General features: G+C 34.0%; 1 protein-coding gene across 1 annotated transcript in view; it reads left to right on the forward strand.

Annotated features, from left to right (window-relative positions):
• LOC149797401 (glutamate receptor-like) overlaps positions 1-17507 on the forward strand; it is a 142985-nt gene extending 125478 nt beyond the window's left edge. The window contains exons 12-17 of the mRNA XM_089962179.1: positions 2865-3063; positions 4208-4449; positions 5317-5428; positions 6322-6459; positions 10490-10597; positions 15701-17507. Coding sequence (XP_089818305.1) covers positions 2865-3063; positions 4208-4449; positions 5317-5428; positions 6322-6459; positions 10490-10597; positions 15701-15775 — 874 coding nt within the window. The 3' untranslated portion in view covers positions 15776-17507. The remainder of the gene's footprint in view (positions 1-2864; positions 3064-4207; positions 4450-5316; positions 5429-6321; positions 6460-10489; positions 10598-15700) is intronic.
• Positions 17508-26154: the final 8647 nt, after the last annotated feature.

Consider the following 26154-nt stretch of genomic DNA (forward strand, 5'->3'; position numbering starts at 1 on the left):
CAACAACAAAGGTTGATTTACCATAGTACATGGTGAATCGGTAAATGAAGTAGCTGTTTTAGGGTGAACCGTAGGATTGGCAACATGTGAAATTTTTTTAAAATCATTCACTCACTTAACATGGTTGAAAATTTATTTTAGTATTCCATATTGGCATTGAACAGATAAAAGGATTAATGGGCTGGTTAAATCTCTTTACATGTTTCATATATCCAGTGTGCAATCTTAGGATAAGTGTATTCCAACCAAATTTAAATGAATCTGACGCAGCCTAGTGTATATTATATCAAACGCATGATCTAAGAGATAGTCAGGAAAGAAGGAAAACATTTTATACGATTGTAGGTACTATTCTTAATCGTATAAAATTTACCTGATTTCGAAAAACAAAATGAAAACAGAAAACAGAAATTGAATTTTTGTGGCCAGGTTAAATCAACACACTGCTAATTTTCATGAGGGTGTTGGTGCAGATGAATCAACAGGTAATCAACTAATTTTCTGCAAAATACAAGGTTAGCTGATGACGGTATTTCAAAGTTAAATTAAAGCATCAATATCGTGTGTGGTTTGTATTTTAGGTCACGAGTTTTAAACAAAACATCTTATGTACAGTTTATCAACTCATCTTCACGTATGGGAAAGTTCATAGAACAATTATGTTTACGACAGCATGATTACAACACTAATTAAAAATTTATGACGATGTTTCAAACATGATAACATTTCATTCATACGTGAAACTCAACTATGCTGTTGGTGATATTTCAATTACCGGTTGACATGGTTGCGAAATATGCAGAGCAGTTCTATCAAATCTCTTAAACTTAGATTAAACTATACAATTAATACTGACATGCAAAAGAAAGGTATTGCAAGGGCTGAAAAACAATATCTGGCATCGCCAAGATATGGTAGACGACAAAAAGAAGGCAGATTAGTACAAAGTTATGATGTTCATAATCTATCGACTGTTTTATCTCACATCTACTAATGAAATTTGCTTTTTGGACATTCAGAGATGCTGCTCTTCTCGCTAGAACAAACGAATAATTTCCAAATTATTTAAATCCCTTTTTAATTGTGGAAACCTCTTAATACACATCAATCACCAACTATTTTTTTTAAATATGAGCACTTTGTAATTCCAATAAATATTCCAAACATAATGCTAGATATAACTTTTATACATCTACTCTCACATTATACCCAAACACAACTTTAAACATATCTGCAGACTGCTATTAACATATGAAGTAAGAATCCAACATAGGAATGAGTTAAATACTCCCCTTATAAACAGGCTTATGGCTTTAAAACAACATTTTCTCCTACTCACTACGTGACATTCATAATAACCCCTTTCGTAGAACCCACCAGACCCGTCATCCAATGGAAACAGAACCCAAACTAGTAAACAGATCCTATGCAATCTACATGCATATATAATTTATATCCGTGTGGAAAAATTACTTACCTAATATCTTGATTATAGATGATCACTTTAATTTACAATGATTAATAAAAATTACAAAAAGCTATGGATATACATAAAACTTCTCCTCACAAAGCAAAAGAAAGATTTTATATAATAAAGCTTTATTTTACACATTAATCAAACACACATAATAAACCTGCACAAGATGATGCTTTATGAGTGACAAAATAGGTATACAACGTAAAGCTAGATAGAACTTATATATATATATATATATATATATATATATATATATATATATATATATATATATATATATATATATATATATATACATATACATATCAGATCAGGTTCTAATCTCCCGTGATGTATCTAATGTCGAGCGCGGTCATGTTGTCTTTTCCCTTGATGCGACTAATTTCGAGCTTATATTCTTGCAATATCAAAACTCTGCTTCAACTATACTCTTCCAAGTGTTGTAAGCCAAATTGAAAGCCAAGCACTCCATCTCAATAGCGCAATGATTTCTCTGCTGCCTGTTTAGTTCTATAGTAAAATAACACATTGGATAATCCAACCATTTTTGTCTTTTAGAATTATTACTCCAACATCACTTTCATCAATACACATTTTAAATGATTGGTTCAAATGTGGAGCTGAAAATATCAATTTCTTAATACGTCTACAAGCATGTGAGAAAATTATAAAGATCAAATAAAAACATCTAAAACTTAGAGTATTTGGAAATATATTGGAATTGGTTCATCAAATAAAAAATCTTAATGGATAAAGTCTCCGTCGTCATTGATCAGTAGTATAGTAGTTATAACCAGTCACGATTGCGTCAAACGGTGCTTTAGAGTAACGTGTTCCTTCTTTTTAATTGAACAAGATTGTGCACGTGAAACCTAAGAGCTAATACTGTTATGGACCATGATGCCATGCACGAAATAAAGTAAACGGAGCAATAAGAACAAGTAAAAATCAGTTACTTTATGTTATGGGGCATATATGCCAGTAGTGTGCATATATGTATCAATGATATTGGAGAAACACGTAGTAATCGAATGTGAGAAAGATAAGATTTGCCATATATAACACATTGCTCAAACTTGTTAGCACGTTCTAATTACACGGAGACTTAGACAAGTTAACTCGAGAAAACTGCCCCAAGAGAAACGAAATCAGTATTATAGCAATTTCGCTAGATCTTTTTGTCACATGGGTGTGAAAAAATGTCAATGGCGAAGGGATATCACACAAGTGGAAGCCATAGTCTCAGAGTGGCATTATTTGCCTTCTGCTCTGCAGGGCCGGGCACAAAACAAATATAATTCTTCATATGAGATTTCCTTGCATTGCCAACCAAGTTATGGATGCACCAGAATGCCATATAAATCTGTGATATTTGAATACCTACCAGGTCAGTGTCAGGGAGAATCGTGGGCAGCGTCTGGTGGTTTTTCACGTTGATCATCATCTCGTCCTACACAGCCAATTTAGCAGCCTTCTTGACAGTGGAGAGGATGCTGACGCCCATCGAGTCTGCAGAAGACCTCGCAAAGCAGACAGAAATACAATACGGCACTCTCGATTCTGGCAGTACGAAAAATTTCTTCAAGGTAAACACAGACAGAGCGTGTTTGTTTTTTTGTCAAAACAATTTTTTTTATTTTTTATTATTTTTTTATTAAGAAAAACGTCTTTGAGCAGATCCACACACAATTTTCCATTTATTTTACATCAAAGTACCCCACTTTCCGAATAACCGTTGGACCTTGGGAAGGTAGTATAGTTTCACTGCGAATTGCATGTCTCAAAAATTGACAAATTAAAACAACCTGGACTTTTGGACCGAGTTCAAGTGATATAGTATATTTGTTGATTCAGATTCTACACATTTTGGGGGAGTTTTTGCAACATCTTTACCTATTATATTTTGCCACGTGGTGCACTTGTAAGTTTGGGTAAACACTTTGTCTTTCTGAGCATATGCAAGAATTTGTCTCGCACCACCCTACATTTTCGCAACACAGTATAGTCAAGATTGTGTTACGTACATACATACATACATGCATGCATGCACGCACGCACGTACGCACGCACTCACATACATACATGCATACACACACACACACACACACACACACACATACACACACATACATACGTATACATCTTGGTATTTTCATGTGCAATTATTTGGTAATTTGAGATATTATTCTGTCTGAAAGGTTTGGATCATGCGTGACATACAGTTCTACAGTTTAGAAAAAGGTACTCATATCACATATAAAGTAAGGAAAACCATGCAATATGAAATTAGAGATATTAAAATGTGAATATAGAGATATTAGTTGATTTGAGTAAAATTATTTGTGGTGCTATCGCATATAAGAATCATATAGCTAACAACAACTGTTCACTGTAAGTTTACTTTGATGTGTGCTTGATATTTTAATTTCTTCCCTTTAGATTCATTCAAAAATCGATACCTTTAATATTTTAATTTGTACATTCTGTCAACATTATTTAGAAGAGTATGACATCGTAAATATTGGAGAAATTCATTTTTCCATTTTTTATGTGAACCTTTAATTGGCCTTACATAGCGACTTTTTAGTTGCGGTTCAGTATACCACTACTAAACACCATGCATATTAGCAACAGAAATAAACACGTGCATCAATATTATTTTCTTAGGTTACATAGAATCTGCTGGAATGTTTCCCCAAATAATTCGTAGGCATTTGTGTTTTTGTTTAGCAATCCAAAGTAGCACTTTATGAGCGAATGTGGGCCTATATGCAATCTGCCAGTCCAAGTGTATTTGTAGCAAGAAATGAGGATGGTGTCAAGCGAGTAAGGGAGGGAAACTACGCCTTTTTAATAGAATCAACAACCAATGATTACATAAACATGAGAAAGCCTTGCGACACCATGAAAGTAGGGGCAAATCTAGACTCCAAAGGATACGGCATAGCAACACCAATAGGATCTGATTTGAGGTACAGTTTGCACGTTCATATGAAGTGTGTGAAATTCAGAGAATTTGTTATGCGTACATTTAGACTTACATTGACGATCTGGTGTTCGATACTGATATTCATTCAATATTTTCGTAAATGAGCTGAACAATTGCAGATTAGGCAAGGTAATTGTTTACCAATACCATTATAATCACATACAATCTATATAGTAATAAACATAATTATTAAATTCCCATTCAATCTCACATTGTTGGTCATGTTTTCCATACTGACGTTCAAGTCGCATAACCTTATTTACACACAAATGTTGGTCTTAGGGGTTTCACTAACATCTGCGTAGATTTGGTTCGATACAGCGGATTAACTTTCAAATTTCAATTAGTTTTAAATTCCGGTCACACTGTTTAGTTAAAAATGCGCCTGCGTAAATTAGGTTGTGATGTAATAAATACAAAACTACAGGCTTCAGGAAAAGAACGGGTTCGACATAATTTAAGGATACGTGTCGGTCAGATGGCCTTGACATATCCATATTTGAGGTCAAACTCTTTTCGCTGTCTCGGACCAAAACACTTATGCAGTTTTGTGTATTGCCATGCTTTGAGGATACATTAGATACCTGTTTGAACGTTAATATTCGAAGCTATCTGAACACAAACTTTTGAAATTAACAAGGCACATGAGCATAAATACATTTTTGGAAATATTCAACAGTATATAGCATTGTTGTACGTCAATATTTCCATCTTTTTATTCTTGTGCACCATTGTACAAATTTCACACAAAAATTATTTTTCATTAAGAAAATTAGAAACTCGTGTCTCGCAATTATCTTAATTGATCCTTTTATGTTGTTTTAATATTTATTTTAAAATGTATCCACAGAGACCAGTTGACTCTGGCAGTATTACAACTGCGAGAGTCTGGGACACTGGAGAATATGAAGAAGGAATGGTGGGACAAGAGATCAGAATGTCCGCTGGAAGATTCTTCACAGGTATAAACCGAATCTCTGATTGGCCTTTTATTACAACGAATTGATGTAAACGATTTTTTTCTATATTTTTCTGTTTACGATTGTTGTGTTAACATCAGCTCTACTGGCTCGAGTAAATGTATTTTTTTGTGGACACATAGAGGCCTTACGCTATACTGACTGTTTAACCTCTTTCTACATATAGAGCACATATTTTCGTACTCAGTGACCGAAAACCTGTTATAATCTAAACATTCAGTAAGTCTTTGAGTTCGCGATGCCTGATTTGTTTTAAAATTGGTGTAGTAAAAATAACTAAAAACGATCAAGATAAAGCAGGGCCATATGTCCCTCCATAAGTGAATATGTTCTTTCATGCCTGCTTAAAATCCATGGTAAATCCCTACACACATACATCAGTACATGAAGACATATCAACATGTGAGAAAGAAATACACAAGGAAAGTAAGAAAATGAAAACATGAACCGTGTGGTTGATCAATTCATTATTTTATGAATGTCAATTAACTCATAACATTTTATTGTCAAGCAGATACCTCTAGCACAGGTACGTAAATTTAAGCTTTTCTGGTTGATTATTTTATTCCCCCCTTCCTTCCTAATCCCGAGCTTCTATGAGTGGGTGCACATTCTAACACATTTATTTAATGACGAGAGCAAAACCAGTACCATGGAAAGGTTTAATAACTCGATCCTTAACGGCACGAGATTAGTAACCTGTATTCTCCTCTTTGTATTCCATAAAAAGGGTAATCATAATATAAAATATTTTGCAAGAGTAACAAATGAAACCTTGTTGCATACTATTGTAGAGTATTTGGCCATTTACTGAGTTCGTTTTGTTTCCAAAGCATTTTGCTTCAGCTGATTTTAGTTCCTTTTTCAAATTCTAGGATGGAGGACAAACAGAGCTTACCCTCGGAAACGTTGCCGGAATTTTCTACATCCTGGTTGCTGGCCTAATTCTTTCAGTGATAATAGCATTCTGTGAATTTATCTATAAATCCAAGGTGGATTCTGCCAAATCAAAGGTAAAGCGATAACTCAGTGCAAACCAAACGTAAGTAAACCATGATAAAAGGTAGTGCCAGAGCGCTTGTTTATCAGTAGAAAGGAATAGAGAGTTGCGGGGCTGCTATGCTTCTTTAATAAAACATTCTAATAAAATGATTGATTGGTTAGAAACAATTTTGAGTTTTAATTATATTTTTTGACCTATTCAAAGAAAGGTTGGGTTTCAAATTTAGTTTTAAAAATTATCCGTATTATGTAATATTGCTAAAAAAATTAATATGGCTTAAGGACAAATTATACTACATTATCACAAGATTTACATTTCTTCTAATATTAATTCATACATATTGTATAATGCATTTTAAAGCTGTTTTACTAGGTGCAGACATTTTATGACATTGTTGCCGTTCCTTTTATTTACATTTTTAACAATTATTTCTTTACATGTTAACAGTATTTAGTTTCGCTCTCGCTTTTATTTATTTTCTTATCTTTTTTTAATTAACATTTTTTTTGTTTGATATAAATTGTATTTTTTTAAACGACACTTTTTACTTTCTGTATTCTACATACTTAACTTCAGTAAAACGTATTTACACATGCATTTTATCAGCTTCTTCATGCGTTAAATGAACCTTGCAGGCAAATATACATGTTATAGCATTAGTCGTTTGTTATTTCAGTAAGCACAATATTGTATTCATTATTTTTCGTCATGTCAGGTGACACCCTTAGCTAAAATAAAAATGAGGCTTATGGTTTATTCAAAAGTAAAACCATTCCAGCCAAGATACATCTATTTCTTTTACTGTATATATTTATGTATTTCTGATCGTTTGAACAGTTATTTTGGAGGAATATTCGTACCGCTTCGCAGAGTGGTTCAGAACATGACTAGTGCTCTCAAGTATATATAAAATAGCATAGAAACGCATATTGAGACTATGGGTATCATATATTAAATAGGTACAATTTTACAAGTCAGTCAAACCACTGAATTCGAAAGAACAAAAAAAAAAATGAAATTTAAGGTTTTGTTAATAAACTAAAAAAGCATCAGAGCCAAAACATCTGGTTTCCGAGGCAACTGCTCCGTCTGCCCCCTTGTGAGTACGCTACTGGGCAGAAACATATATTTTGTTTAGCTGGTAATAAGAATGTCAATAAATATACTTACATTTATGTAATTGGAAGTTAATCATAAGGCACTTTCTTAGTTCTGCAAATCCTAAATGGCATAACCCATATCACGGGTTCAAAATTTGATAAACACATGGAAATGTTGCTGTAATTTCGACTTCATTTCTATCTGTACTCAAAACGAGATGCCTGATATTCGTTAATGTCTTTTTTGATAATTCCAATTCAAGTAATTCATATTTTCAACAAACAAGCATTGACAGAACAGAAACACAGATGCAGTTAATTCAACTTGATCATATCACATGTACATCGTAAGTAATTGACCCAATAAATCCATACCATCAGAAACAGAAAAGCAGAATTGAGTTGGATTGACAGACGACAGAGAAACAACATACGTCCATTCCAGACCAACTGGAAAAGTTGTTTTAATGCACGTGCATTCACAACATAACTCTAAATTCCAATGTATAGTATTGTTTAATGTACAAAAAAACTGATATAAATCTTGGAGTGTTTGGGGGTCATGAGGTCATATAAAGAATCATATAATTATTGGTAAAGTTATATAATAAAAAGAAATAGGTGTTAAGCCATAAAAGCAATAGGTTCTAAACCATCAAAAGCAGCTAATGGTGCCTTCTAAAAAAAAGTATATTGATTTGATTTCGTTCAGAACATATTCATTTACTTGGCGTTAAGCTGTGATATTTAAGGATAAAACTTCCGTAACACAATTTCAAATATAAAACGATATATTCCTGAAATTTTCACAAAAAGATTCCATATCATTCAAATATAAATGACAATTATTACTGATATCATAAAATTATTACTTCCGTAGTACATAACACCCAAAATCAGTTGATGTGTGCCTCGTTCCCATAATTTGTTTTGAACAAAAGTGGGCCATTCTTGGAACTAAAAGGCTGAATATACCTATTTAACAAAAAACTTCAAAATGTATCCATTTTCATAAACTTTAAATTTGAATTATTTGTTTTACTGAACTTCACCATGTTCGTGGGGTTGACTGCGAGAGTAAACCATAGTTTTGTAATTCTTATACTATATTTTACCCTATCTGAAAACAATGCAAGACAGATTCAGCAATGCAACATGCAACATAGCATGTTTGTCGTTGTTGTCAAGGAAGAAAGGAGATACGCGAGGAGAGATGGGTCAAATACTTTATGAAATATTAATTTTCATGTTTGAAATGTAACAGAGTTTCTATCTATTTATTTAAGTTATGAAAAAGTAATTTTTTTTTTGCTGTTACAGGTTCAACTTTTGTAGGTAAACACAAAATCAAGCATCGAAGTTCATAGTGGGAAATCATATGCTCACGTGTGAAAAAATAAAAAGTTTTTGTTTTGGCTATACATGTTATAAAAACAGGAAACAACAAAGCTATAAAAAAATAAGCCCATTTTGCACTTTTAGTGCTGTGTTTGGTTTGTATCAAAAATATTAATGTTTAGTTGTTTTTTTTTAAATATAATAATTTAAACGTAAAACATGACATTGTTATATACAGATACAGACTTATTATAACTGAAAATATTGACTCATTATATATGTGAAGATATAAAAATAAGATATACACCTATATAATACAGGTAAATATCCAAAACATCACTGCACACAATTTTAATGAATATACTAAATTTAAAGATGGTATAATCATTACTTAATTTGTTTAAAGTAAAATTGTATCAAATTATATTTTTAAATAAAGAAAGTTTATGAAAAGAAATATTGTAACTTATAGTAATGTAAAATCAGATTCCACACACGAGTTCTACAAAATAAATTATTTGATGGAAGGACCAATCAATTAAATTGCATGGAATAAGATTCATACCCATAAGCCTGATACTGATCAAGCAAACAAATCACAAGTTTAAGCCCATTAGATATAGTATTGAATATCCAAATGCCAAATAACGATAAAAATCTTAAACGTGATGCTCGTTTTTTCCGTCAGCTCTGAAAAAAGTAATATAAACGTACATAGTTTTTATATTATTTTTCAACTCTTACATAACTACATATGAGGACAAAAGAACAAAAACCCAGAACCAAAGCCCATCCACATTGTAAGATGACTTCTCAATCGCTAAAACAACATGTAAATTCCAAACAGTGGTCTAACGCGCTCGCCTTTACCGATCACTGACATCTCTCTTCTGTCCGAGTGGGCTCTATTCTCAGATTCGCCTAATGTTCGTATGTGAAAAAGCTGCTAGTAGCCTTCTGTTGGTCGGTGGTTCTTTCCGTGGTTTGCCGGGTTCATCCGCAACCTATCATACTGGCCGCCATGTATAATCTACCTTGTGTTGTGAAATGACATTAAACCCAGCAGCACCACCATAACAACAACAAATAGTATGGAATCACATTTTTAGACCAAGGTTAAGTTTTCAAGAATCATCTTGAAGTTCAGTTCCATGTGTAATTTACTAAAGGTACTATAGCATAACCAGATCAGGTCAAGTGTGGTTTTATTTTCAAAAATTTTAAAAGTGCCTTGACTTTACTCCAAAGGGCACGAAAGCAAAACGCTGTTAGGTCTATTTACTCATGATGTGTATACTACCTAACCAACATGGGCAAGAATACTATGGGAGTTGGGGTGTCCTGACACCCTCGACCCCCCCCCCCCACACACACATCTGGCCCTGTAAAGATAATATAGTAATATCATTCTTCGGGAGAGTACTTACACGTCTTAGGAAACATGAACAATAACCTCGTCTCTAATTCTTGTGACATTTTATTTTCTTAAAATGCATCTTATTTTATATGTTGTACTATTAGTCAAATACCAGAAAGCCCTTTCATTATAAATGTAAAATGATTGTTGACTGCTCACGGGTTATTTTAAAATTTATTTTACAGACCTCCTTCGGTTCTGTCCTACGCAACAAAGCAAGGCTCTCTTTCAGAGGATCTCTAGACCGAGACACTCCAGGGGCGAGCACTCCATTAAGAAAATCAATGTCGACAGTACGTACAAAAATATTCCAGTAATAAGTGCTTATTTTACCACATCTTCGACCAGAGTACTCTTTTTACCGCTGAAAAGATGTACATTCACAGATACCATTTTTCTGATCGTTATTAACCGTGCCAATTCATATTTTTTATCACAGCCTCACCTAATCATTTTTTGTTATAAAATTTACATCATTAGCTCAAACGTTTGGAGATGACTAATTGGATAGATTAAAGCCAGTTAATTGGACAGTATCCGGTCTAGTTAAATGGATAACTTAGAGACAGTGGAACAGTCTTTTTTTGCAAATAAAGCGTCAAGATAAACCATAAACAATCGTATTTATTGCATTCGTCATTTTTTTTTTAAAGTTAAACCATATTTCTGCTTATTCACATCATTTAGTGGGGTATTAAATACTTTTATCGGCGTTTGAACTAACAAATAAGTACATAGATGGCACCAGACTCCATATGGTATCACTTTCATTATTGAGTTTGTTTTTTTAAAATCTAGTTTTGCCTTTAATTCGTAGGTGTTATGTACCACCATGTCGGCCAATTCTGCGCGTCGGGTAATTCTGCGCAACGATACGTCATTTCTGTAAACATTGGATCACGTGCTATTTTGGGTCAAAAATACATTTTGTATCCAGAAAGAACAATCGTATATTAATTAAGAAAAGTGATATTCATAAAGTGTACAAAAATATACCACTTTTAGACTCGAAATGCACATAAAAATGTCATTTCTAAATGGCAACGTGAAGACCCACTCCATGACCTTCTTGAACCTGTAACCCAGAAAATTCGATTTACTATGCATCTTTTAGAATAATACAAATAAATACATTATATAAAAGATGGAAATGTGTACCTTAAAACAAAACTGTATTTTAATCCAAGTTTTCAATTTTGCACAAAGTTGTCCCACACGTACAAAATCGTCTGTTACCCAACGTGTCTACTTGCCGCTGTAACATAAATTATCAACACATACTCGGCCTATAGTCTGTTTCTAAATTCTGTAGTAATTGTTCCCTATCAACAAGACGTTGTAATCACATTACATCCTATTCATTGTTATTTCTCTTCCACGTAATAGCTTATTTTTCATAAAATGTTGAACTTTACTAACTTTTTTACAACATCGGTTTAGTTTGCTTAATACATCTTGCCATTTATTAGCATTTTTACCTTGACTTTTGTAAAACTAGCTATAAACCTGACCTAATTACTCGAATGAACTGCTGACAGAAACAGTCCAAAGTAATATATTTTATTTCTGTTGCCCAAATGGATAAACATGACATCTTTTCAAAGCTATGCGCAGAATAGGCCGACATGTCACAACTCAGGAAAACAAGGGTGGTTGTATCCCCTCTGTCCAAAATTAATATTATTTTGAATAGAATATTCTGGTGACCATTGCATCTTTTCAAATGGTAAGCATTACTGTACTTTATTTTTGTCAATCGCTCTAATTCCATATGCGTTTTACTTCAGTATTGGAAACGAAAACCTTAGGTGCGCAGAAATGCCCGACAGCAGTGTATATTTAACTTTCATTGTTTGTTACTTTTTATTCAATATGTGATATGGGTTATGTCAAATCGTATTCTGTAGCTGACCCTGTCATAAATAAAGCTCATCTTCTTCCTAAACAGGATAATTAATGTTTGTTTTAAAAAAATTCTGTAAACAACTAATATATAGCCAATATTTCTTCTTATGATTGTGGGTTTATTATAATTATTCTTTATTATAATTTTAGTAACATAATCTCATAGGATGGAAGTTTCCATTAAGTAATAGTTTGTTATTTAGAAAATATTAATTGTAACCTAGATCAATTAGAGGGGCTTATAATCCTGCATTCAATGACAATTATTTCTTCGTGCTGTAAATATTGAAGCAAAATCAGTTTTATTGGTGTGTTCAGTATTGCATTCTAATTTGAATTTTTTTACTCAGATTCACTAGAAAAACAAAAGGTTCATCTACAATATTATTCTCGGATAGACACCTTTACATGGAATTATATTTAATTCAAGCAAGGACTTCTTGGATTGTATTATTGTGATTCATCAAAAGGCTGTTGGCACATCATTTCAATTCAGACCAATGGCATAATAGTACATTAGAAACTGCGGGTCACTACAAACACATCAACACCTTCAGGGTAAGAACTTATTTGAAATACCACAATTATTCAGAACTTTATTCATTAAGACTTGTAGAGGAAATTCTAGTCTAATTTGGGAATTAATTTGTAATACCGTTATTTTTATATTTTCACTTTCAACTGTTTGCAAACTTGTTGGTTTTCACTCTTTTCTATTATCATTTAAGATCATAGAATCATAATCTAAGTTCTAAACCTCCCATGAAGCATTATTATTATTATTATTATTATTATTATTATTATTATTATTATTATTATTATACAGCATGTAATATAATATATACATTAATTGTTTAAATATTTAAGAAAACGTAGGGGTAGGGGTAGATTCTATGCACTTTTTATAGACTATGAAAAACCTTTGATATAATAGAGATACGTTTACCACATCAAAAGCTATTTAATGAAAATATTAGTGGAAAAATGTTAAGAATCATTAACGCAATTTCTAATGATGAAATGATGTGCTAAGTCAAACAATCGTATTATCGATGTATTTAATAGTCCTTTCGACATACGCCAAGGTTGTGTTTTATCGGCTTTACTCTTTTATTTATTTATGTACGATATTACGCCTATTTTAAGTGAAGGAAACAGCGGAATGTGGGTAGAAACCTTTTAAATATCCTTACTGTTATATGCAGAAAATTTAATCATCTTTGCTGATTGTTCACCAGTTTCAAAATATGCCACATAACCTGCATACACGTTTCCTAAGGTGGAAATTTAAAGTGAATATGGGGAGAAAAAACAAAACAAGAGTGGATACATTTCCCATTAGTGTTGTTACGAAAAATTATACTAAAGCCATACAGAGATAATAGTTGAATCATATTATAAGTATCTTTTACGATGAATATTTTCTTCGAAAACGTGTGGGAAATGTGCCAGAAATATATGCATATATTGAAGCAAAGTCTTTCAAAACATTACAGATTACACGTATCTGAATTTCTTTGTCTGTTTGACTCGAAGATATCCCCCATCCTTAACTATGGGGCTGGGGTTTTATCCGATTCCAATAATATTGAAAAATCTCATTTGTCATTTTGTAAATATATTCTTTGTATATCTAAGTATACTCCAAATGCTTTCGTATTTAATGAATTAGGAAGTTTTAGTATGTACGCAGAGTATAAGGAATAAACGTTATTTCGAAATATTGACTGAAAATTCTGAAAATGCCAGAAGACTGTTATCTTAAATAATGCCAAAATGTACAGTTAAGAAGGGGAAATTGTTATTACTGGGCCAATAGTGTTAAAAAGCTTCTATTTATAATGTTTGGTGTACTCCGAGCGTAAATGATGAAAATACATTTCTTCGATTGGTCAGTCAGAAATGTTCTGTAGTTATCACAGGATAAAAAGAAAAACTGTTTCGAAGCATATACAAACATACGAGCAAGACGACAGTAATATTATGTAATATAAAACATTCGCTAGCGAATACCAATGTTTGAAAAGTATTTACATATTTGAAGTAGCTTCATTTCCGTAGCCTCAACAAAATTATATCACAGAAGGTAAGAGAAGTACAGAAGCTCGTTAGCGCTAGTTGAAAAAATAAAATTTGTGTTATTACTGCAACGAGCTTCTGGGTCGTGTCTTTCAAACCAGTTGACTGATATCCCCACGATACATTTAATGGACACTTGTGGAAGTAACGGCAAGACATAGGTTTTCGTGGATCCTTATTATTTCTCGAGTTATTAAAAACGGCTTTACTAAAAATGTTAATGAAATTTGCGACATTGAATATAATCGTTTAATTTGAAAGAAAATGTGCTATATTACTTTTAGTTTTCTATAAAGTAAGAAAAAGAACTGACACGAAATTTTAAAGCAGAATCAATGTAGACCGAAAGTATATAGACTCTCACAAACAAGTATTACGATTCTATGGTCATAAACAAGTATTACAAAATAGAAAGAAACAAGTTTTGTAAAATTAAAAACACAATTTATTTTTATGAATACAAAGTGAAAAATATAAAAAAATGAACTTACAGTATGGCAAATTAAATCGCAAATAATTCTAGATATACAGTCATAAGTTCTGATGATTAAAATCTGAATAAACTTTCGTGGAAATAAAAAAAAATTAAACGTTAGAGGAAGTGTTTATGTGCATGTGGAGGCCCGTGTAGTGGTGGCCTGCCAACAATCTTTTGTTGAATCTCAATAATACAATCTAAAAATGTATCCTTATTTGAAATTTCACTGTAAATTCAAGTCTCTATTTCCAAGAATTGTATTTTAGAAGGGAACTTTGTATTTCCAGTAATATCTCCCATTCATTAAAATATGCGATGCTGAATATTCGCAAATCGTTCTATAACTCTCCCGCATAAAGATTAGACATTGGGCTGTATCTATTAACAGCCATATCTAGCATGAAATTGAAACTGGACATAGGACATTGGATTCTGTTATTCCACGTCGATGTACAAGTCGGTAAACAGAATTTTATCTGAAAGTATTCTGTACATATCGCCAAAAAGACCCTACAACCGATGATAGCTCAAGAATTGCTCGAAAAACCGTAAGTGTCTAAAAGTTACACCGATATGTTGCAGACATACTTGTCTAAATTTTATGAATATTTGTATTAGAACGACAAACAGTCCTTAAACATCAACACATGTCTATCAATCTAGGTCACCAGGCTGCTGTAAATGCGTGTCTGTAGAAGGTGTAAATAAAGACGCACAAGAATGACCCGTCAGTCAGACCTATAAGTGATACATTCATGAGGGCAAACACCAATGAAAAATCAGATAATCGAATTCGCCATTTTGCTTCTCTTGCGTAGTCTTTGATCTCTTGCGTAGTCAGCATTTACATTGCTGTATATATTTTGTTGGATGATGATGGTGATGATGATGCTGATTATTATTATTATTATTATTATTTGTATTATTATTTCAGTATACCTATACAGGTCCTCCACAAATCGCTGGAGCCGATGGATTTACCGAAAGTAATACACACACTCAGGTGTAACGAAAAAGGAAGATAAGATTTAAACGACATAGAACAACAAGAGGAAGTTTGTATACAAATAGTAACAACGAGGAAATGTAAATGATAAGACAAAATACAACAAGAAAGCTCAAGGGGACCTTTTCTGTGGGAGACATTCAGCGACATATAATGCAATAAATAGACTGTATGTATTACAATATCTTTTACTTAAGGAGGTCATAAAGCACACGTAAATAGAACAGACAGGTGTTTCTTCATTTTGAACAGGTGTCTTATCGAAATAAATCACGCATGTAACTTACATCAAGAAAAGGTTTCTCGAATATTGTTCATCTAAGGTACATAAGGTCTGTCCTTTCTTTGGAGATGTCCACTAAACAAGGACTTACTGTAAATGTATTATATCCTTATAATTACACACCCTAACACCAGTAGTAGGCTATGACAAACATCAAGGTAAAGGGTATGGGCTCCTTTGATGATGATTCCCGGTCTTTCGCCTGCGTGATGATATTAGTAGATGCACCCTCCAGATGTTGATACATTGCCATGATTGAAAAGACCTTGCTCACAGCGTGATGTTGAAACCTTGAACAACTTTTATTCATCTTATCTGTAACAATGTTATATAATATATACAAAATGAAACTTCCATAACTGTTTTACAGAAAAACGATATCTTCGAAGAAACGTACGATTGACGAAATATAATAAAAATCCAATGCATTTTAATCTGCATTTTATGTTACTTTTATTACGACTTGATGATGGGACTTATCTAAAGATTTTAATGTTATTTTATTTTATGTCAATAAACATGAGCTTGTTTGGCTTTATTAGCAAAAACAATTGCTCTCTTTTAATGATAATGTCCTACCTGGTGGGTATTCTCAAATTTCATATGCATCCCTTATGTCATTAGTAACGATAGTAGATGTTAATTGATGCTTGTTTTCATTTATTTGACGTTACGAGGGGAGTGATCTTTACTATTCAGTGTCTATTGTCAGATTGACCTGTTGCAAAATAGGATGCTGAGCTGAAAATATTCTGTGATTCTGACATGCAACTTATTTATCATGCATTTCCCACAAGAGTGAAAATGGTATTTGATAATGAATATTTTTATAACGTGAGTATGTCTAATATCAACAAGGGATTAATCATGTGTATTATCCACATATATATCGGAATAATAGAAAGTGGAATAAGTGAGGTACTGTATGTTCGACAGGAATGAATTATTTAATATAATCGGTATAATATCACGTACGATTATATTTGACGTAAACGTCACAATAAATCTGTGCTTGCACTTCTCTGTTTTATAGTCCAGAAAATACAGTAGATGTAAATGATGTAACAAGTTGTAATTATCATGCATAAAGAAATGTTATATTGTCGTAATTAATGAGATAATGTCTGTCTTTCTACATCTGCTAATTACTATTGGTTGGATAGGTCACATTTTGTTCTTGCAGGTTGATTAAATACTCATACTTGTATCTAAACTCGCATGAAATACTTCTTTGGGAAGTATTCAACAAATTGTCTATATTTAAGCAAAAACCGGTATTGTTTTATGTATTCGTTTTCGTAATTTTAGTTATCTTATCTTTGAGTGTTTTTCAAATATTGTTTTAAGCTGACCGTTGTTCTTTAATTATTTGATTTTAATATTTCACGATGTACAGATCTATAAACCACTTTTCGAATGTTATATTTTTTTAATAAATGTTGAAATTAGAAACTTTGTTTTATATTTACATACCATGTAAAACCATATTTTAGAAGTCTCCCAATATAATGGAGTACGTACATGCATACACATGTAAGTGTTTCGAAATGAAAGCTGACATGCCTTGCTTAATGTGCTGTTATATAATTAACAATCCACTCACAAGCGAACGACAATAATGATTGACAGTAAGATTGTTTTGAGGGACCAGAACCAGTTTTCGTAAAGTTTCTATCTCCAGCAAAATCTCTTCTCATAATTCTCAGTGTTTATTATTTGTAAACTATGGTATAATAATTGCACTGGGGAAAAAAAACATTTTGAAGCAGAAAATTGATTATGTTTGGCATAACATTGGAATACTGTCATTAATTTCCTTTTGTTTTACTGGAATGCTGCCTATAATATTGATACTAAAGGAATTATGAAGTGAACCTTTTTAGTTCAATAGGTTCTCAGGTTGATAAAGTTTTATGAAAGTCGGGATAGATGATACTGAGAGGGAGGATAGGGGAAAGACGTATTACACACTGAAGGCCAGTAAACGTTTTCATATCAATACAGCTGCCAGAAAAGAGAGTAAATTATGTAACACCAGATGTACTAGGATATATTTAATGTTTGTTTTTGCTTTTTTATATAACTTTTTCTTTTATTTTATGAATTATTTATAGTAATAGTAAATATTGCAGATATGAATGCGCCAAACATCACGTATTTTAACTGATCAGCAGAATGGAGTCACTGACGCACCGAATGGTGACAAACGGGGCGAATCGCTCTGGGCGGCACTTCTGTAGGGGCGGCAATACAAGGGAAAACAGAAAGAAGGAAAAGATGAAAACAAGAAAAGGAAAAAGAGAGCTTCAAAGAAGGATAATATTTGGAAAATTTGATGATGCAACCGCTCTAAAATAAGCGGCAGAGGGCGGCATCTCGGACCTTCATTCTAGCGACATTTAAACTCTGTCGTCAATGATGGCAGAAGGTCACGTAAAATTAATAACATTTTTGCACAAACATATAAGCAAACGAGTTCTTCATTAATGTTTGCATGATTGATAATATGTCCCTGAATATATATGCTATTTAAAACTCTCGAGGCGATATGTCATCATAGCGCGTACTATCAACCTATAAATGTTTCAATATATGTTTCTTTTCAAATATCTTAGCCGACGAAACGTTTATTCAAACCGCTTCCAAATATGGTGCTCTCCCTTTCCCACAAGTTGCAGAAACGCTTTCAATTGCTTTTAACTCATTTTTATAAAATTGAAAAAAGTAACGGAAATTATATACGTGTTAAGCCTAAAACCACATGATCTGGCACTATTACCGTTGACTGACTATCTTTTTCTAGCCAATCTTTACCGCAAATATGACAAAAATGACAAAGTGAGTCTGACTAAAAAAGTACATCGAGCTCTAGTGTGGCTCAGTAGTATTTGCAGTTTGGAGAAATGGAACTGATATCCTGCCAACTGTTACATGGTGGAGGTGATCACTATAGGGCGGTATAATTAATATTTATTTCAAGAAAATATTTCATTTTCATCAGATCCAATTTAGAAAAGTGATATTGTAAACTATGAAATGATACTACATACACTAATCTGTATAGGCAATATCGAAGAGTTACATGTACCATGAGTGAACCAGGGTAATTAGATATATGTCACTCTCTTATATAACTCTCCTTTTCTTTAAAGGAGATACAACTGTGTGTGACATACTGGCATTGTAATTAATATTGATAGCAAAATTTTCCCGTGTATGAAAACCCCACCAAATAAAGACCCTAGCTGCTAACCGTGTGCTGAACTTTCAAGTTCACGGTTTCGTGAAATATTTATATTTTCTTTGTTGGAAATATTGCAAGTGTTGTTATTTGTGGTGGAAGGATGTGCTACACTGAAATCGGCTTTATTCCAATGTGTGAACGGATAAATGATTCCTACTGTCTGCGAAGTGCATTATTTGTCTTTAATGATTGCAGATAAGTTTGATTCAGCTGTAGCAAGTTTGACATAACACATTTCTGGCTGTTACTTAATTTCCTGTAGTTGCTGAGAGAGTTAGGATGTTTGTAGCCGGTGATTTGTATAGCCCGTGTGTTAGGAACATTGTTTTCTATTAGTTTCTGACAGAGATATTTTCTATCTCGAGTTTGTAATGCGCATAAAAAACCAAGTCTGGCAAGTATACTTTCGTAGCCATTTTTCATTATTAAATTAAGTTTTCGGGGCCCAGACTGGTACTCGTAAAAAACAATATTCATCTGGTCCAGGTGCATGCACGTGAGTTACACGGTAAAATAGACGATCAGGGTTCACAAAAAGCACTTTGACGTGTATTCATAAAATAGTCTGTAGATAGCACATCTATGTGGAAATAGAGGATTAGCTTAAATCTTTGGTTTTTCATTTCTTGTGTTTCTTATGTCCCCCCCCCCTTCCTCTTCTTTGCCTGTCTCTCATTAAACTCTAAATATTCTGGTTGCAGTTAGCGATCTTGCAATAATGATGTCTCCCCACTTTATATCATTTACCCCCTCTCTGAACCCGAAAATGCAACGTATTTTGTTTCTCTCGTCCAAAAACTGTTTAGGTAAATTTCCCAAAGTGTCAAGCAAAAGACAACAATGTTCGAGTCGCTTGATAAACGAGAACATAGCGCGTGGACACCATGAGTGAGACGACTGGTCTGAGATAACCGATTGAGATAGGAAAAGTAAGGGTAGCAAAACAAGTAGTTTTCTATGTCGTAAGGGTGAGAATAAAATGGCCGTCTACAAAGAACTTTGTACAGTATGGTGAGATGGCAAATGTAATGTTAAAATGTTGAGATACTCTCGAAGATAATATATTTATTTTATTACTGTGAAACACCACTTTAATATTACACTCTCCAACAACATGTTGTGATTGGTATACTCCAGAAGACAAAAATGGATTTGTTTTAGTTGGTTGTAAACATTATTATAGGCATAAACATACAAACATATTGCACATACAGAAGCAATGATTTCTTTACTTACTATCTCTCTTTACGAAGGTACTAGGGTGGACCTCGAAAGGGTCATTTGTTTCCTCTTTTTAGTCATCACCCTAAATTAGTGACCGTCACAGGCCAGGTTCAGTTCCCCATTTAGAAACTTTTTGTATCCACCCAAGGATTGACAATATTATCAGCCCCGTTTACATCCATGTGTCATTCTTTTATTTTGCGGAACCTGCGAGCAGTTGTTGTTGTTGCTCTTCGTCTGGTTCCTTCTGTCGGATAGTCTCTTGCACAGGCGAGGACTCAGCTTTATGTGCCGTGAAAACATCTTTCCATGGTAGTGAAACGGATGTGATGCAAACAACCGTAGGTGTGGCAGCGAATTCAAGTAAAAAAGAAATCTGGATGATCTAAAAGTAACTTTCTTCTTTCTTGATCATATAACCTTATCGTAAATGATACTGAACTGCTTAAAAGGGTCATTGTACACATTCTAGCAAAACTCTATCACATTTGGGTGGAAGGGGTTCAAGTTTGATTCTGCACAAATACAAAGACACAAAAATATAAACACTTTATGAGTTAGCATAACTGTCCCCGATGTAACTTTACGAACGTCTATGCACAACCAAAATATGCAGAAGAATCGTGCACGAAAACTCCACACACTCTTTTCAACTATTCTCGTCGCGATTCGAAGCCGGGTTTGAAACAGAGTGCGGTAGCATCCAGGGTCATATCTGTTTGGAATACCACCAGGTTGTGGGTATAGGAACGCAGAATGCGAACGTTTACTAACGAACTACGTGATGTAATATGTGTGTTCCCTTGTGTCCTTGATGAGTATCATAGACTAGCAATCGGTTCTAGAGTGCTCGTCGCTGCAACGGGACGAGTCCAAGAATTGTTGAAGCAATGTCATCTTTATCCAAATGGGTTTCGATTCAGTTTCCTTCAACGAGAAAACGTGTGCGATGTTCAAGGGTCTACCCCGAAACTCCTCAGGTGTATTTTCTAACATTCTAAAGTACATTTGCTAAAGCTTTTCTGATTTAATAAATAATGGTCGCAAGGACTTTATAGTTCAAGGTTACAAAGATATCATTTTACAACAATTTGCTTGAGATTTTATGCGCATTGCTGTCTAGTAAATCGGAGTAATAAACTTTGTGCTATGAAAAATGAATCCCTTTAAACCGACAGTTTGTAATGAAGAGCAGACTCTTGGATGTATAATCGTGAAAACATTCACAACAGCCAAGTCGTGGATCGTATTCGATCGTATTGCATAATTGCCTAAAAATCTAGTAAATCACTCGAGAGCGTGTGCAACGTACGCTTTGGCAGTTGAACTCGTCATCTTTAAGCAAGCTATATGTCGCTAAAATCCATCAACGCATCAACTGATGAATATTTCATATAGTTTCAGTTTCTCGAGTCCTTAAAGTTAGCAGCAAGAGGGGGTCACAGACCATACAAGTGAGGGGTCGACTATGGGGGCATGACCCCATCATGAAGCGCCATTTTTGTAATCTTATACTTAAAACATTAGGACAATTAAGGACCAACATTGTCGTGCTGGACGATGACCAGAGATTATTGAAGGTAAAGTTGCTGGGTCATTCACACGGTAGATAGCATCAGCGCAGGGAATTACAGCACAACGACACATATTCTTAGCGCTTCAGGATAACGCCCTCGTAGAATTATAGATGCGAAACCCAATGCTGTTTGACACGCTTGGACTTAATGATGTTGATTCTACACTAACAAATGGACATCAAGAACCATCCAAAAGTAGTACTGCTGAATTTTGAAAACAATGTTGATTCTACACTAACAAATGGACATCAAGAACCATCCAAAAGTAGTACTGCTGAATTTTGAAAACAATCATGTTTCACGCGCGTATCATCATTTGATATATTCATGGGTCGTGATGGAATGTTGATTCTGGTTTGCAGATATCACATCAGGACTTTACAACGATATATGCGATCCATTATTTTTCACTGGAACACTTGGATTTGTTCAGACAAATCCTCGGTGACACACATTTTTGATCTCGTGTAGCACGACCATCAGCTGCTCCTGGTGCTTATCGGGCAATCTCGTGAATATTATCAGTGAAATCAATGCAGCTCGAAGGTGCTGCCGGACGAATGAGAGTCATTGATGCGCCAGTGCAAAACATGCAATTAAATCATTCATGATATCATACTCTCTTATTATTACGTTGATATTATTCTGACGTCTGGTCAGATTAAATAGCTGCAATCAGCATTATAGAAGAATTCTGGAGCACAAATACCTCTGAAATCAACAGCGTTGCACAGCGCAATTGAATTATCTTTGACAGAACGTCAATTACAATGACGCCACGAACTCATGAACTGGTTTGCGACTTGATCTTCCTGCGAATGTAAGCAGCGCTACAGCAAAGAGCGGCGATATATTCCCACTTTTAGCGGTTATACCAGCGATTATTGCCACTGAATCATCAGCTGCATTCGGTGCCCTTGGAACAGCTGCCGGTATGGCACTGAATAAGAAATAGGACACGGACTGTCCTGACATGGATTAAAAGAACTCAACAAAAAAAGGGAGAGATTCTAAAATTACCAGGAACGAAGTACGGTCAAAGTCTGCGACTGTGATGAACATTTTGTTAAAACTCCCATTGTCAAATTTTGATTTACTTGATGCTGCTCGGCGATTAAACATAAAAAATAACAGAGATGTTTTGATGCGTGATTAGGTACCGGAACAACCAAACTGTAATCATAATGTTCATACCCCCAGTAGCGCGATAAACACAGTGGCGCCTGGGTCGGCAATATGTCACTGCAAAACAGCTCCATCAAACATACTGCTGAGATTACCGGGCTGTATTGGCTCTGTAGGATAGGATATTCATGGCGTCATAATAGATTATTTCCCGGAACGGCGTTAGTCGTGTTTAATCAACATACTAAGGAAATATTCATATTGGATCATGAAGACAATTTTTTTTTAAATTGAACCACAGCGACGAATTGGTGTTACCTGGAATTCGTGGCAAAACCAATTAAGTCGATTAGATTACTTAGTATAAGATAGCTCGTCAATGAATCCCACACCATCTTACAGATATAATAAAGCTTGTGCAAAGACATCGCTAGAAAAAAAAATCATCGACGAGCACACGAAAAATATGTTGGAAATGCGGTGTCCTCGCTGGTCGCTGAAACAACAACGTTAATATTGCCCGCGATAAGAACAGGTAACGCTGTTGTTTTGTCGGCGTTCCTGGTATCCTTAATATTATCGCAAAAAAAAATATATACATGTGCCAGTAAGAATTTACATGAACACACAAAAATGAAGTGCGCGGCAAGGAACGCATATATAAATATATCATCGATACTGTCAGTGGGCTTTAAACGAAGGTGTAATATTAGACACTGAATTTTCGGAAATTAGTGATATTTATTATCAATACCACCAGAACTCAACAGCGTCGACGTTGCAAACGCCACATTTAGAATCCATCGTATAGATAATGACAGCAGAAATAACCAAAAACCAGGAGCAGATTATTGCTAACATAATCCCGGTTAAAACCTTTTTGTGACTGGTTTAAGTAACTCTTCTGTACCTTCTGTAAATTCCACATGAGCTTCCTGACGCTGTTGTAGCTGCTGATTGACAGAATCACCGACGGGGATATATTTATTAATTGACTCTAGTTTAGCCCTATGAGATTCCACAGTTAATGTAAAAGAATCACTCATTATTATTACAACAACTCTTCATTTGCAAATCACAAGTCAGCGGATGTAAAATATTTCATTATATATAGTAATGTTCGGTACGGTGTTAGTGTGATGAATCGCTAAAACATCTTGCCACAATGCTCTGATTTATATTTTGTAAAATAAATCAATATTTATTTGAAACTAGGATTACAGAATGGATGCCTTATTTGGCTGGTAGTGATTATCTCATTTTCGTCCTTGACTGTCTTAATTTTCTAGGACAGGATTACAAAAAATATATCTTTCTGAAGAAATGTGCCATCTCTCTCCTTCATTCAGAGTCGAACATTCTTCAAATGTCTTTGCCATATGTGTCTGCTTATTACAATCTGATGCTTGTATGATAATAGTTCTACTATTGATTTTTGTGAGAATTTTATCTAAAATAGAATCTTATAAAAGTGGCTATTTATCCGCCATGTTCTTTATTCATCAAGCTGAATGATATAAAAAATGAGCCTAAATCGTATATCATAATATCTCAATTCTATATCATAATAAAGCAAACTTATCTAGTAATAACGCAAACGGGATTCTTCAGTACAGTGTCTTTCTTCCAAACAGATTGTTTTGAATTTCCACTTTGCTGTTGTCCTTTCAAAGCCACGTATCCCTCGTTCTGTACGGATGTCTCCACTTTTAATAAAATGTAATAAAGCAACTGAGAATTCATTTTGTCATTAAAAAACGATACACACTTTACTGTTAATTCGTTCATTTATGTTCATATCAGATTTTGCGGTCTGTGGAAAATTTAAATTTTCATACGCCTTTAAGTTAATAACTAGTGTTTCCAATTGGGATGTTTTGCTCGTTGCTTCTTTAAATCTATGGTATGTACAAGCCACTCAATGCACGTACACTAGACATTGCAGTATTTTTGATTTTAGCGAATCTTTGCATACTGCGAATACTTGGCCTTAAAAAGGACACGAACTACTGTTGAAAAACATATTAAATTCAGGTTTTTGCTCTTAAATTCTTTTCCTGGAGGTGCAAAAACAATGTACAAAAAGTTAAATAACTGGACATAAATGTTGATGCCAGCTTCACTGCTAAAATGGTTTTTTGTCCCAAACTTATCAACATATTTTGTAGTCTTGTTGGAGAAAGAATCTGCTGGATTAGCTATTACACACAGGATGACAATTTTATTTTCACGACGCAGATGCTTGACAAACAATTATTTAAAAAAAGGAATACATCCTACTGCAGGTGTGTATTAATTTGAAGTAGTGGTCATATATTTCCTAAATTCGATTGTCCTTATACAAAATGACAATTAAAAAATAAATGGGCTTATGTCTCCCCGTTTTGAGGCAGCTTTATTTGGACGAAGTGTCATAGACTGCCATACACGTGGTAAATCTTTCGACAAGCCTTAGCACTGATGTAGGAGTTATGGTCCAAATATAGGGGACACAATATCATGAGGCCTTTGCCGAACCGGATGGGATGATGGCAAGAAACCATATTGCTGTATTAATTCCGATGGGTTCCATAATAAATCAAATATAATTCATGTACACTCTATTTCATTGATACAGCCATCGGTATAAGTGAACCATGTGTTAACTGCGAGAATTTAAAGATGATGAAACTTAGAGTTAAATAAATTGGAACTGTTGTACTGCAATACAAACTGAAACTCATAACGTCTGAGAAGAAAATGATAATGAAATTTACTTGCTGCCACTGAACGTCGCTGGTGTTAAACAAATATTTTTTACAGGCTCAATAAGCTATATCAGCTATTCAGACGTTCCAAGCAAATCCCTTCTCTCTTTCTCTCTCTCTCTCTCTCTCACACACACACACACACGCACACATACACACACAACCTTGACAATAATATAAGC

The sequence above is a fragment of the Sinohyriopsis cumingii genome, chromosome 6 (assembly GCF_028554795.1).
Source record: "Sinohyriopsis cumingii isolate HCF-2022 chromosome 6, ASM2855479v2, whole genome shotgun sequence".
NCBI classification, from domain to species: domain Eukaryota; kingdom Metazoa; phylum Mollusca; class Bivalvia; order Unionida; family Unionidae; genus Sinohyriopsis; species Sinohyriopsis cumingii.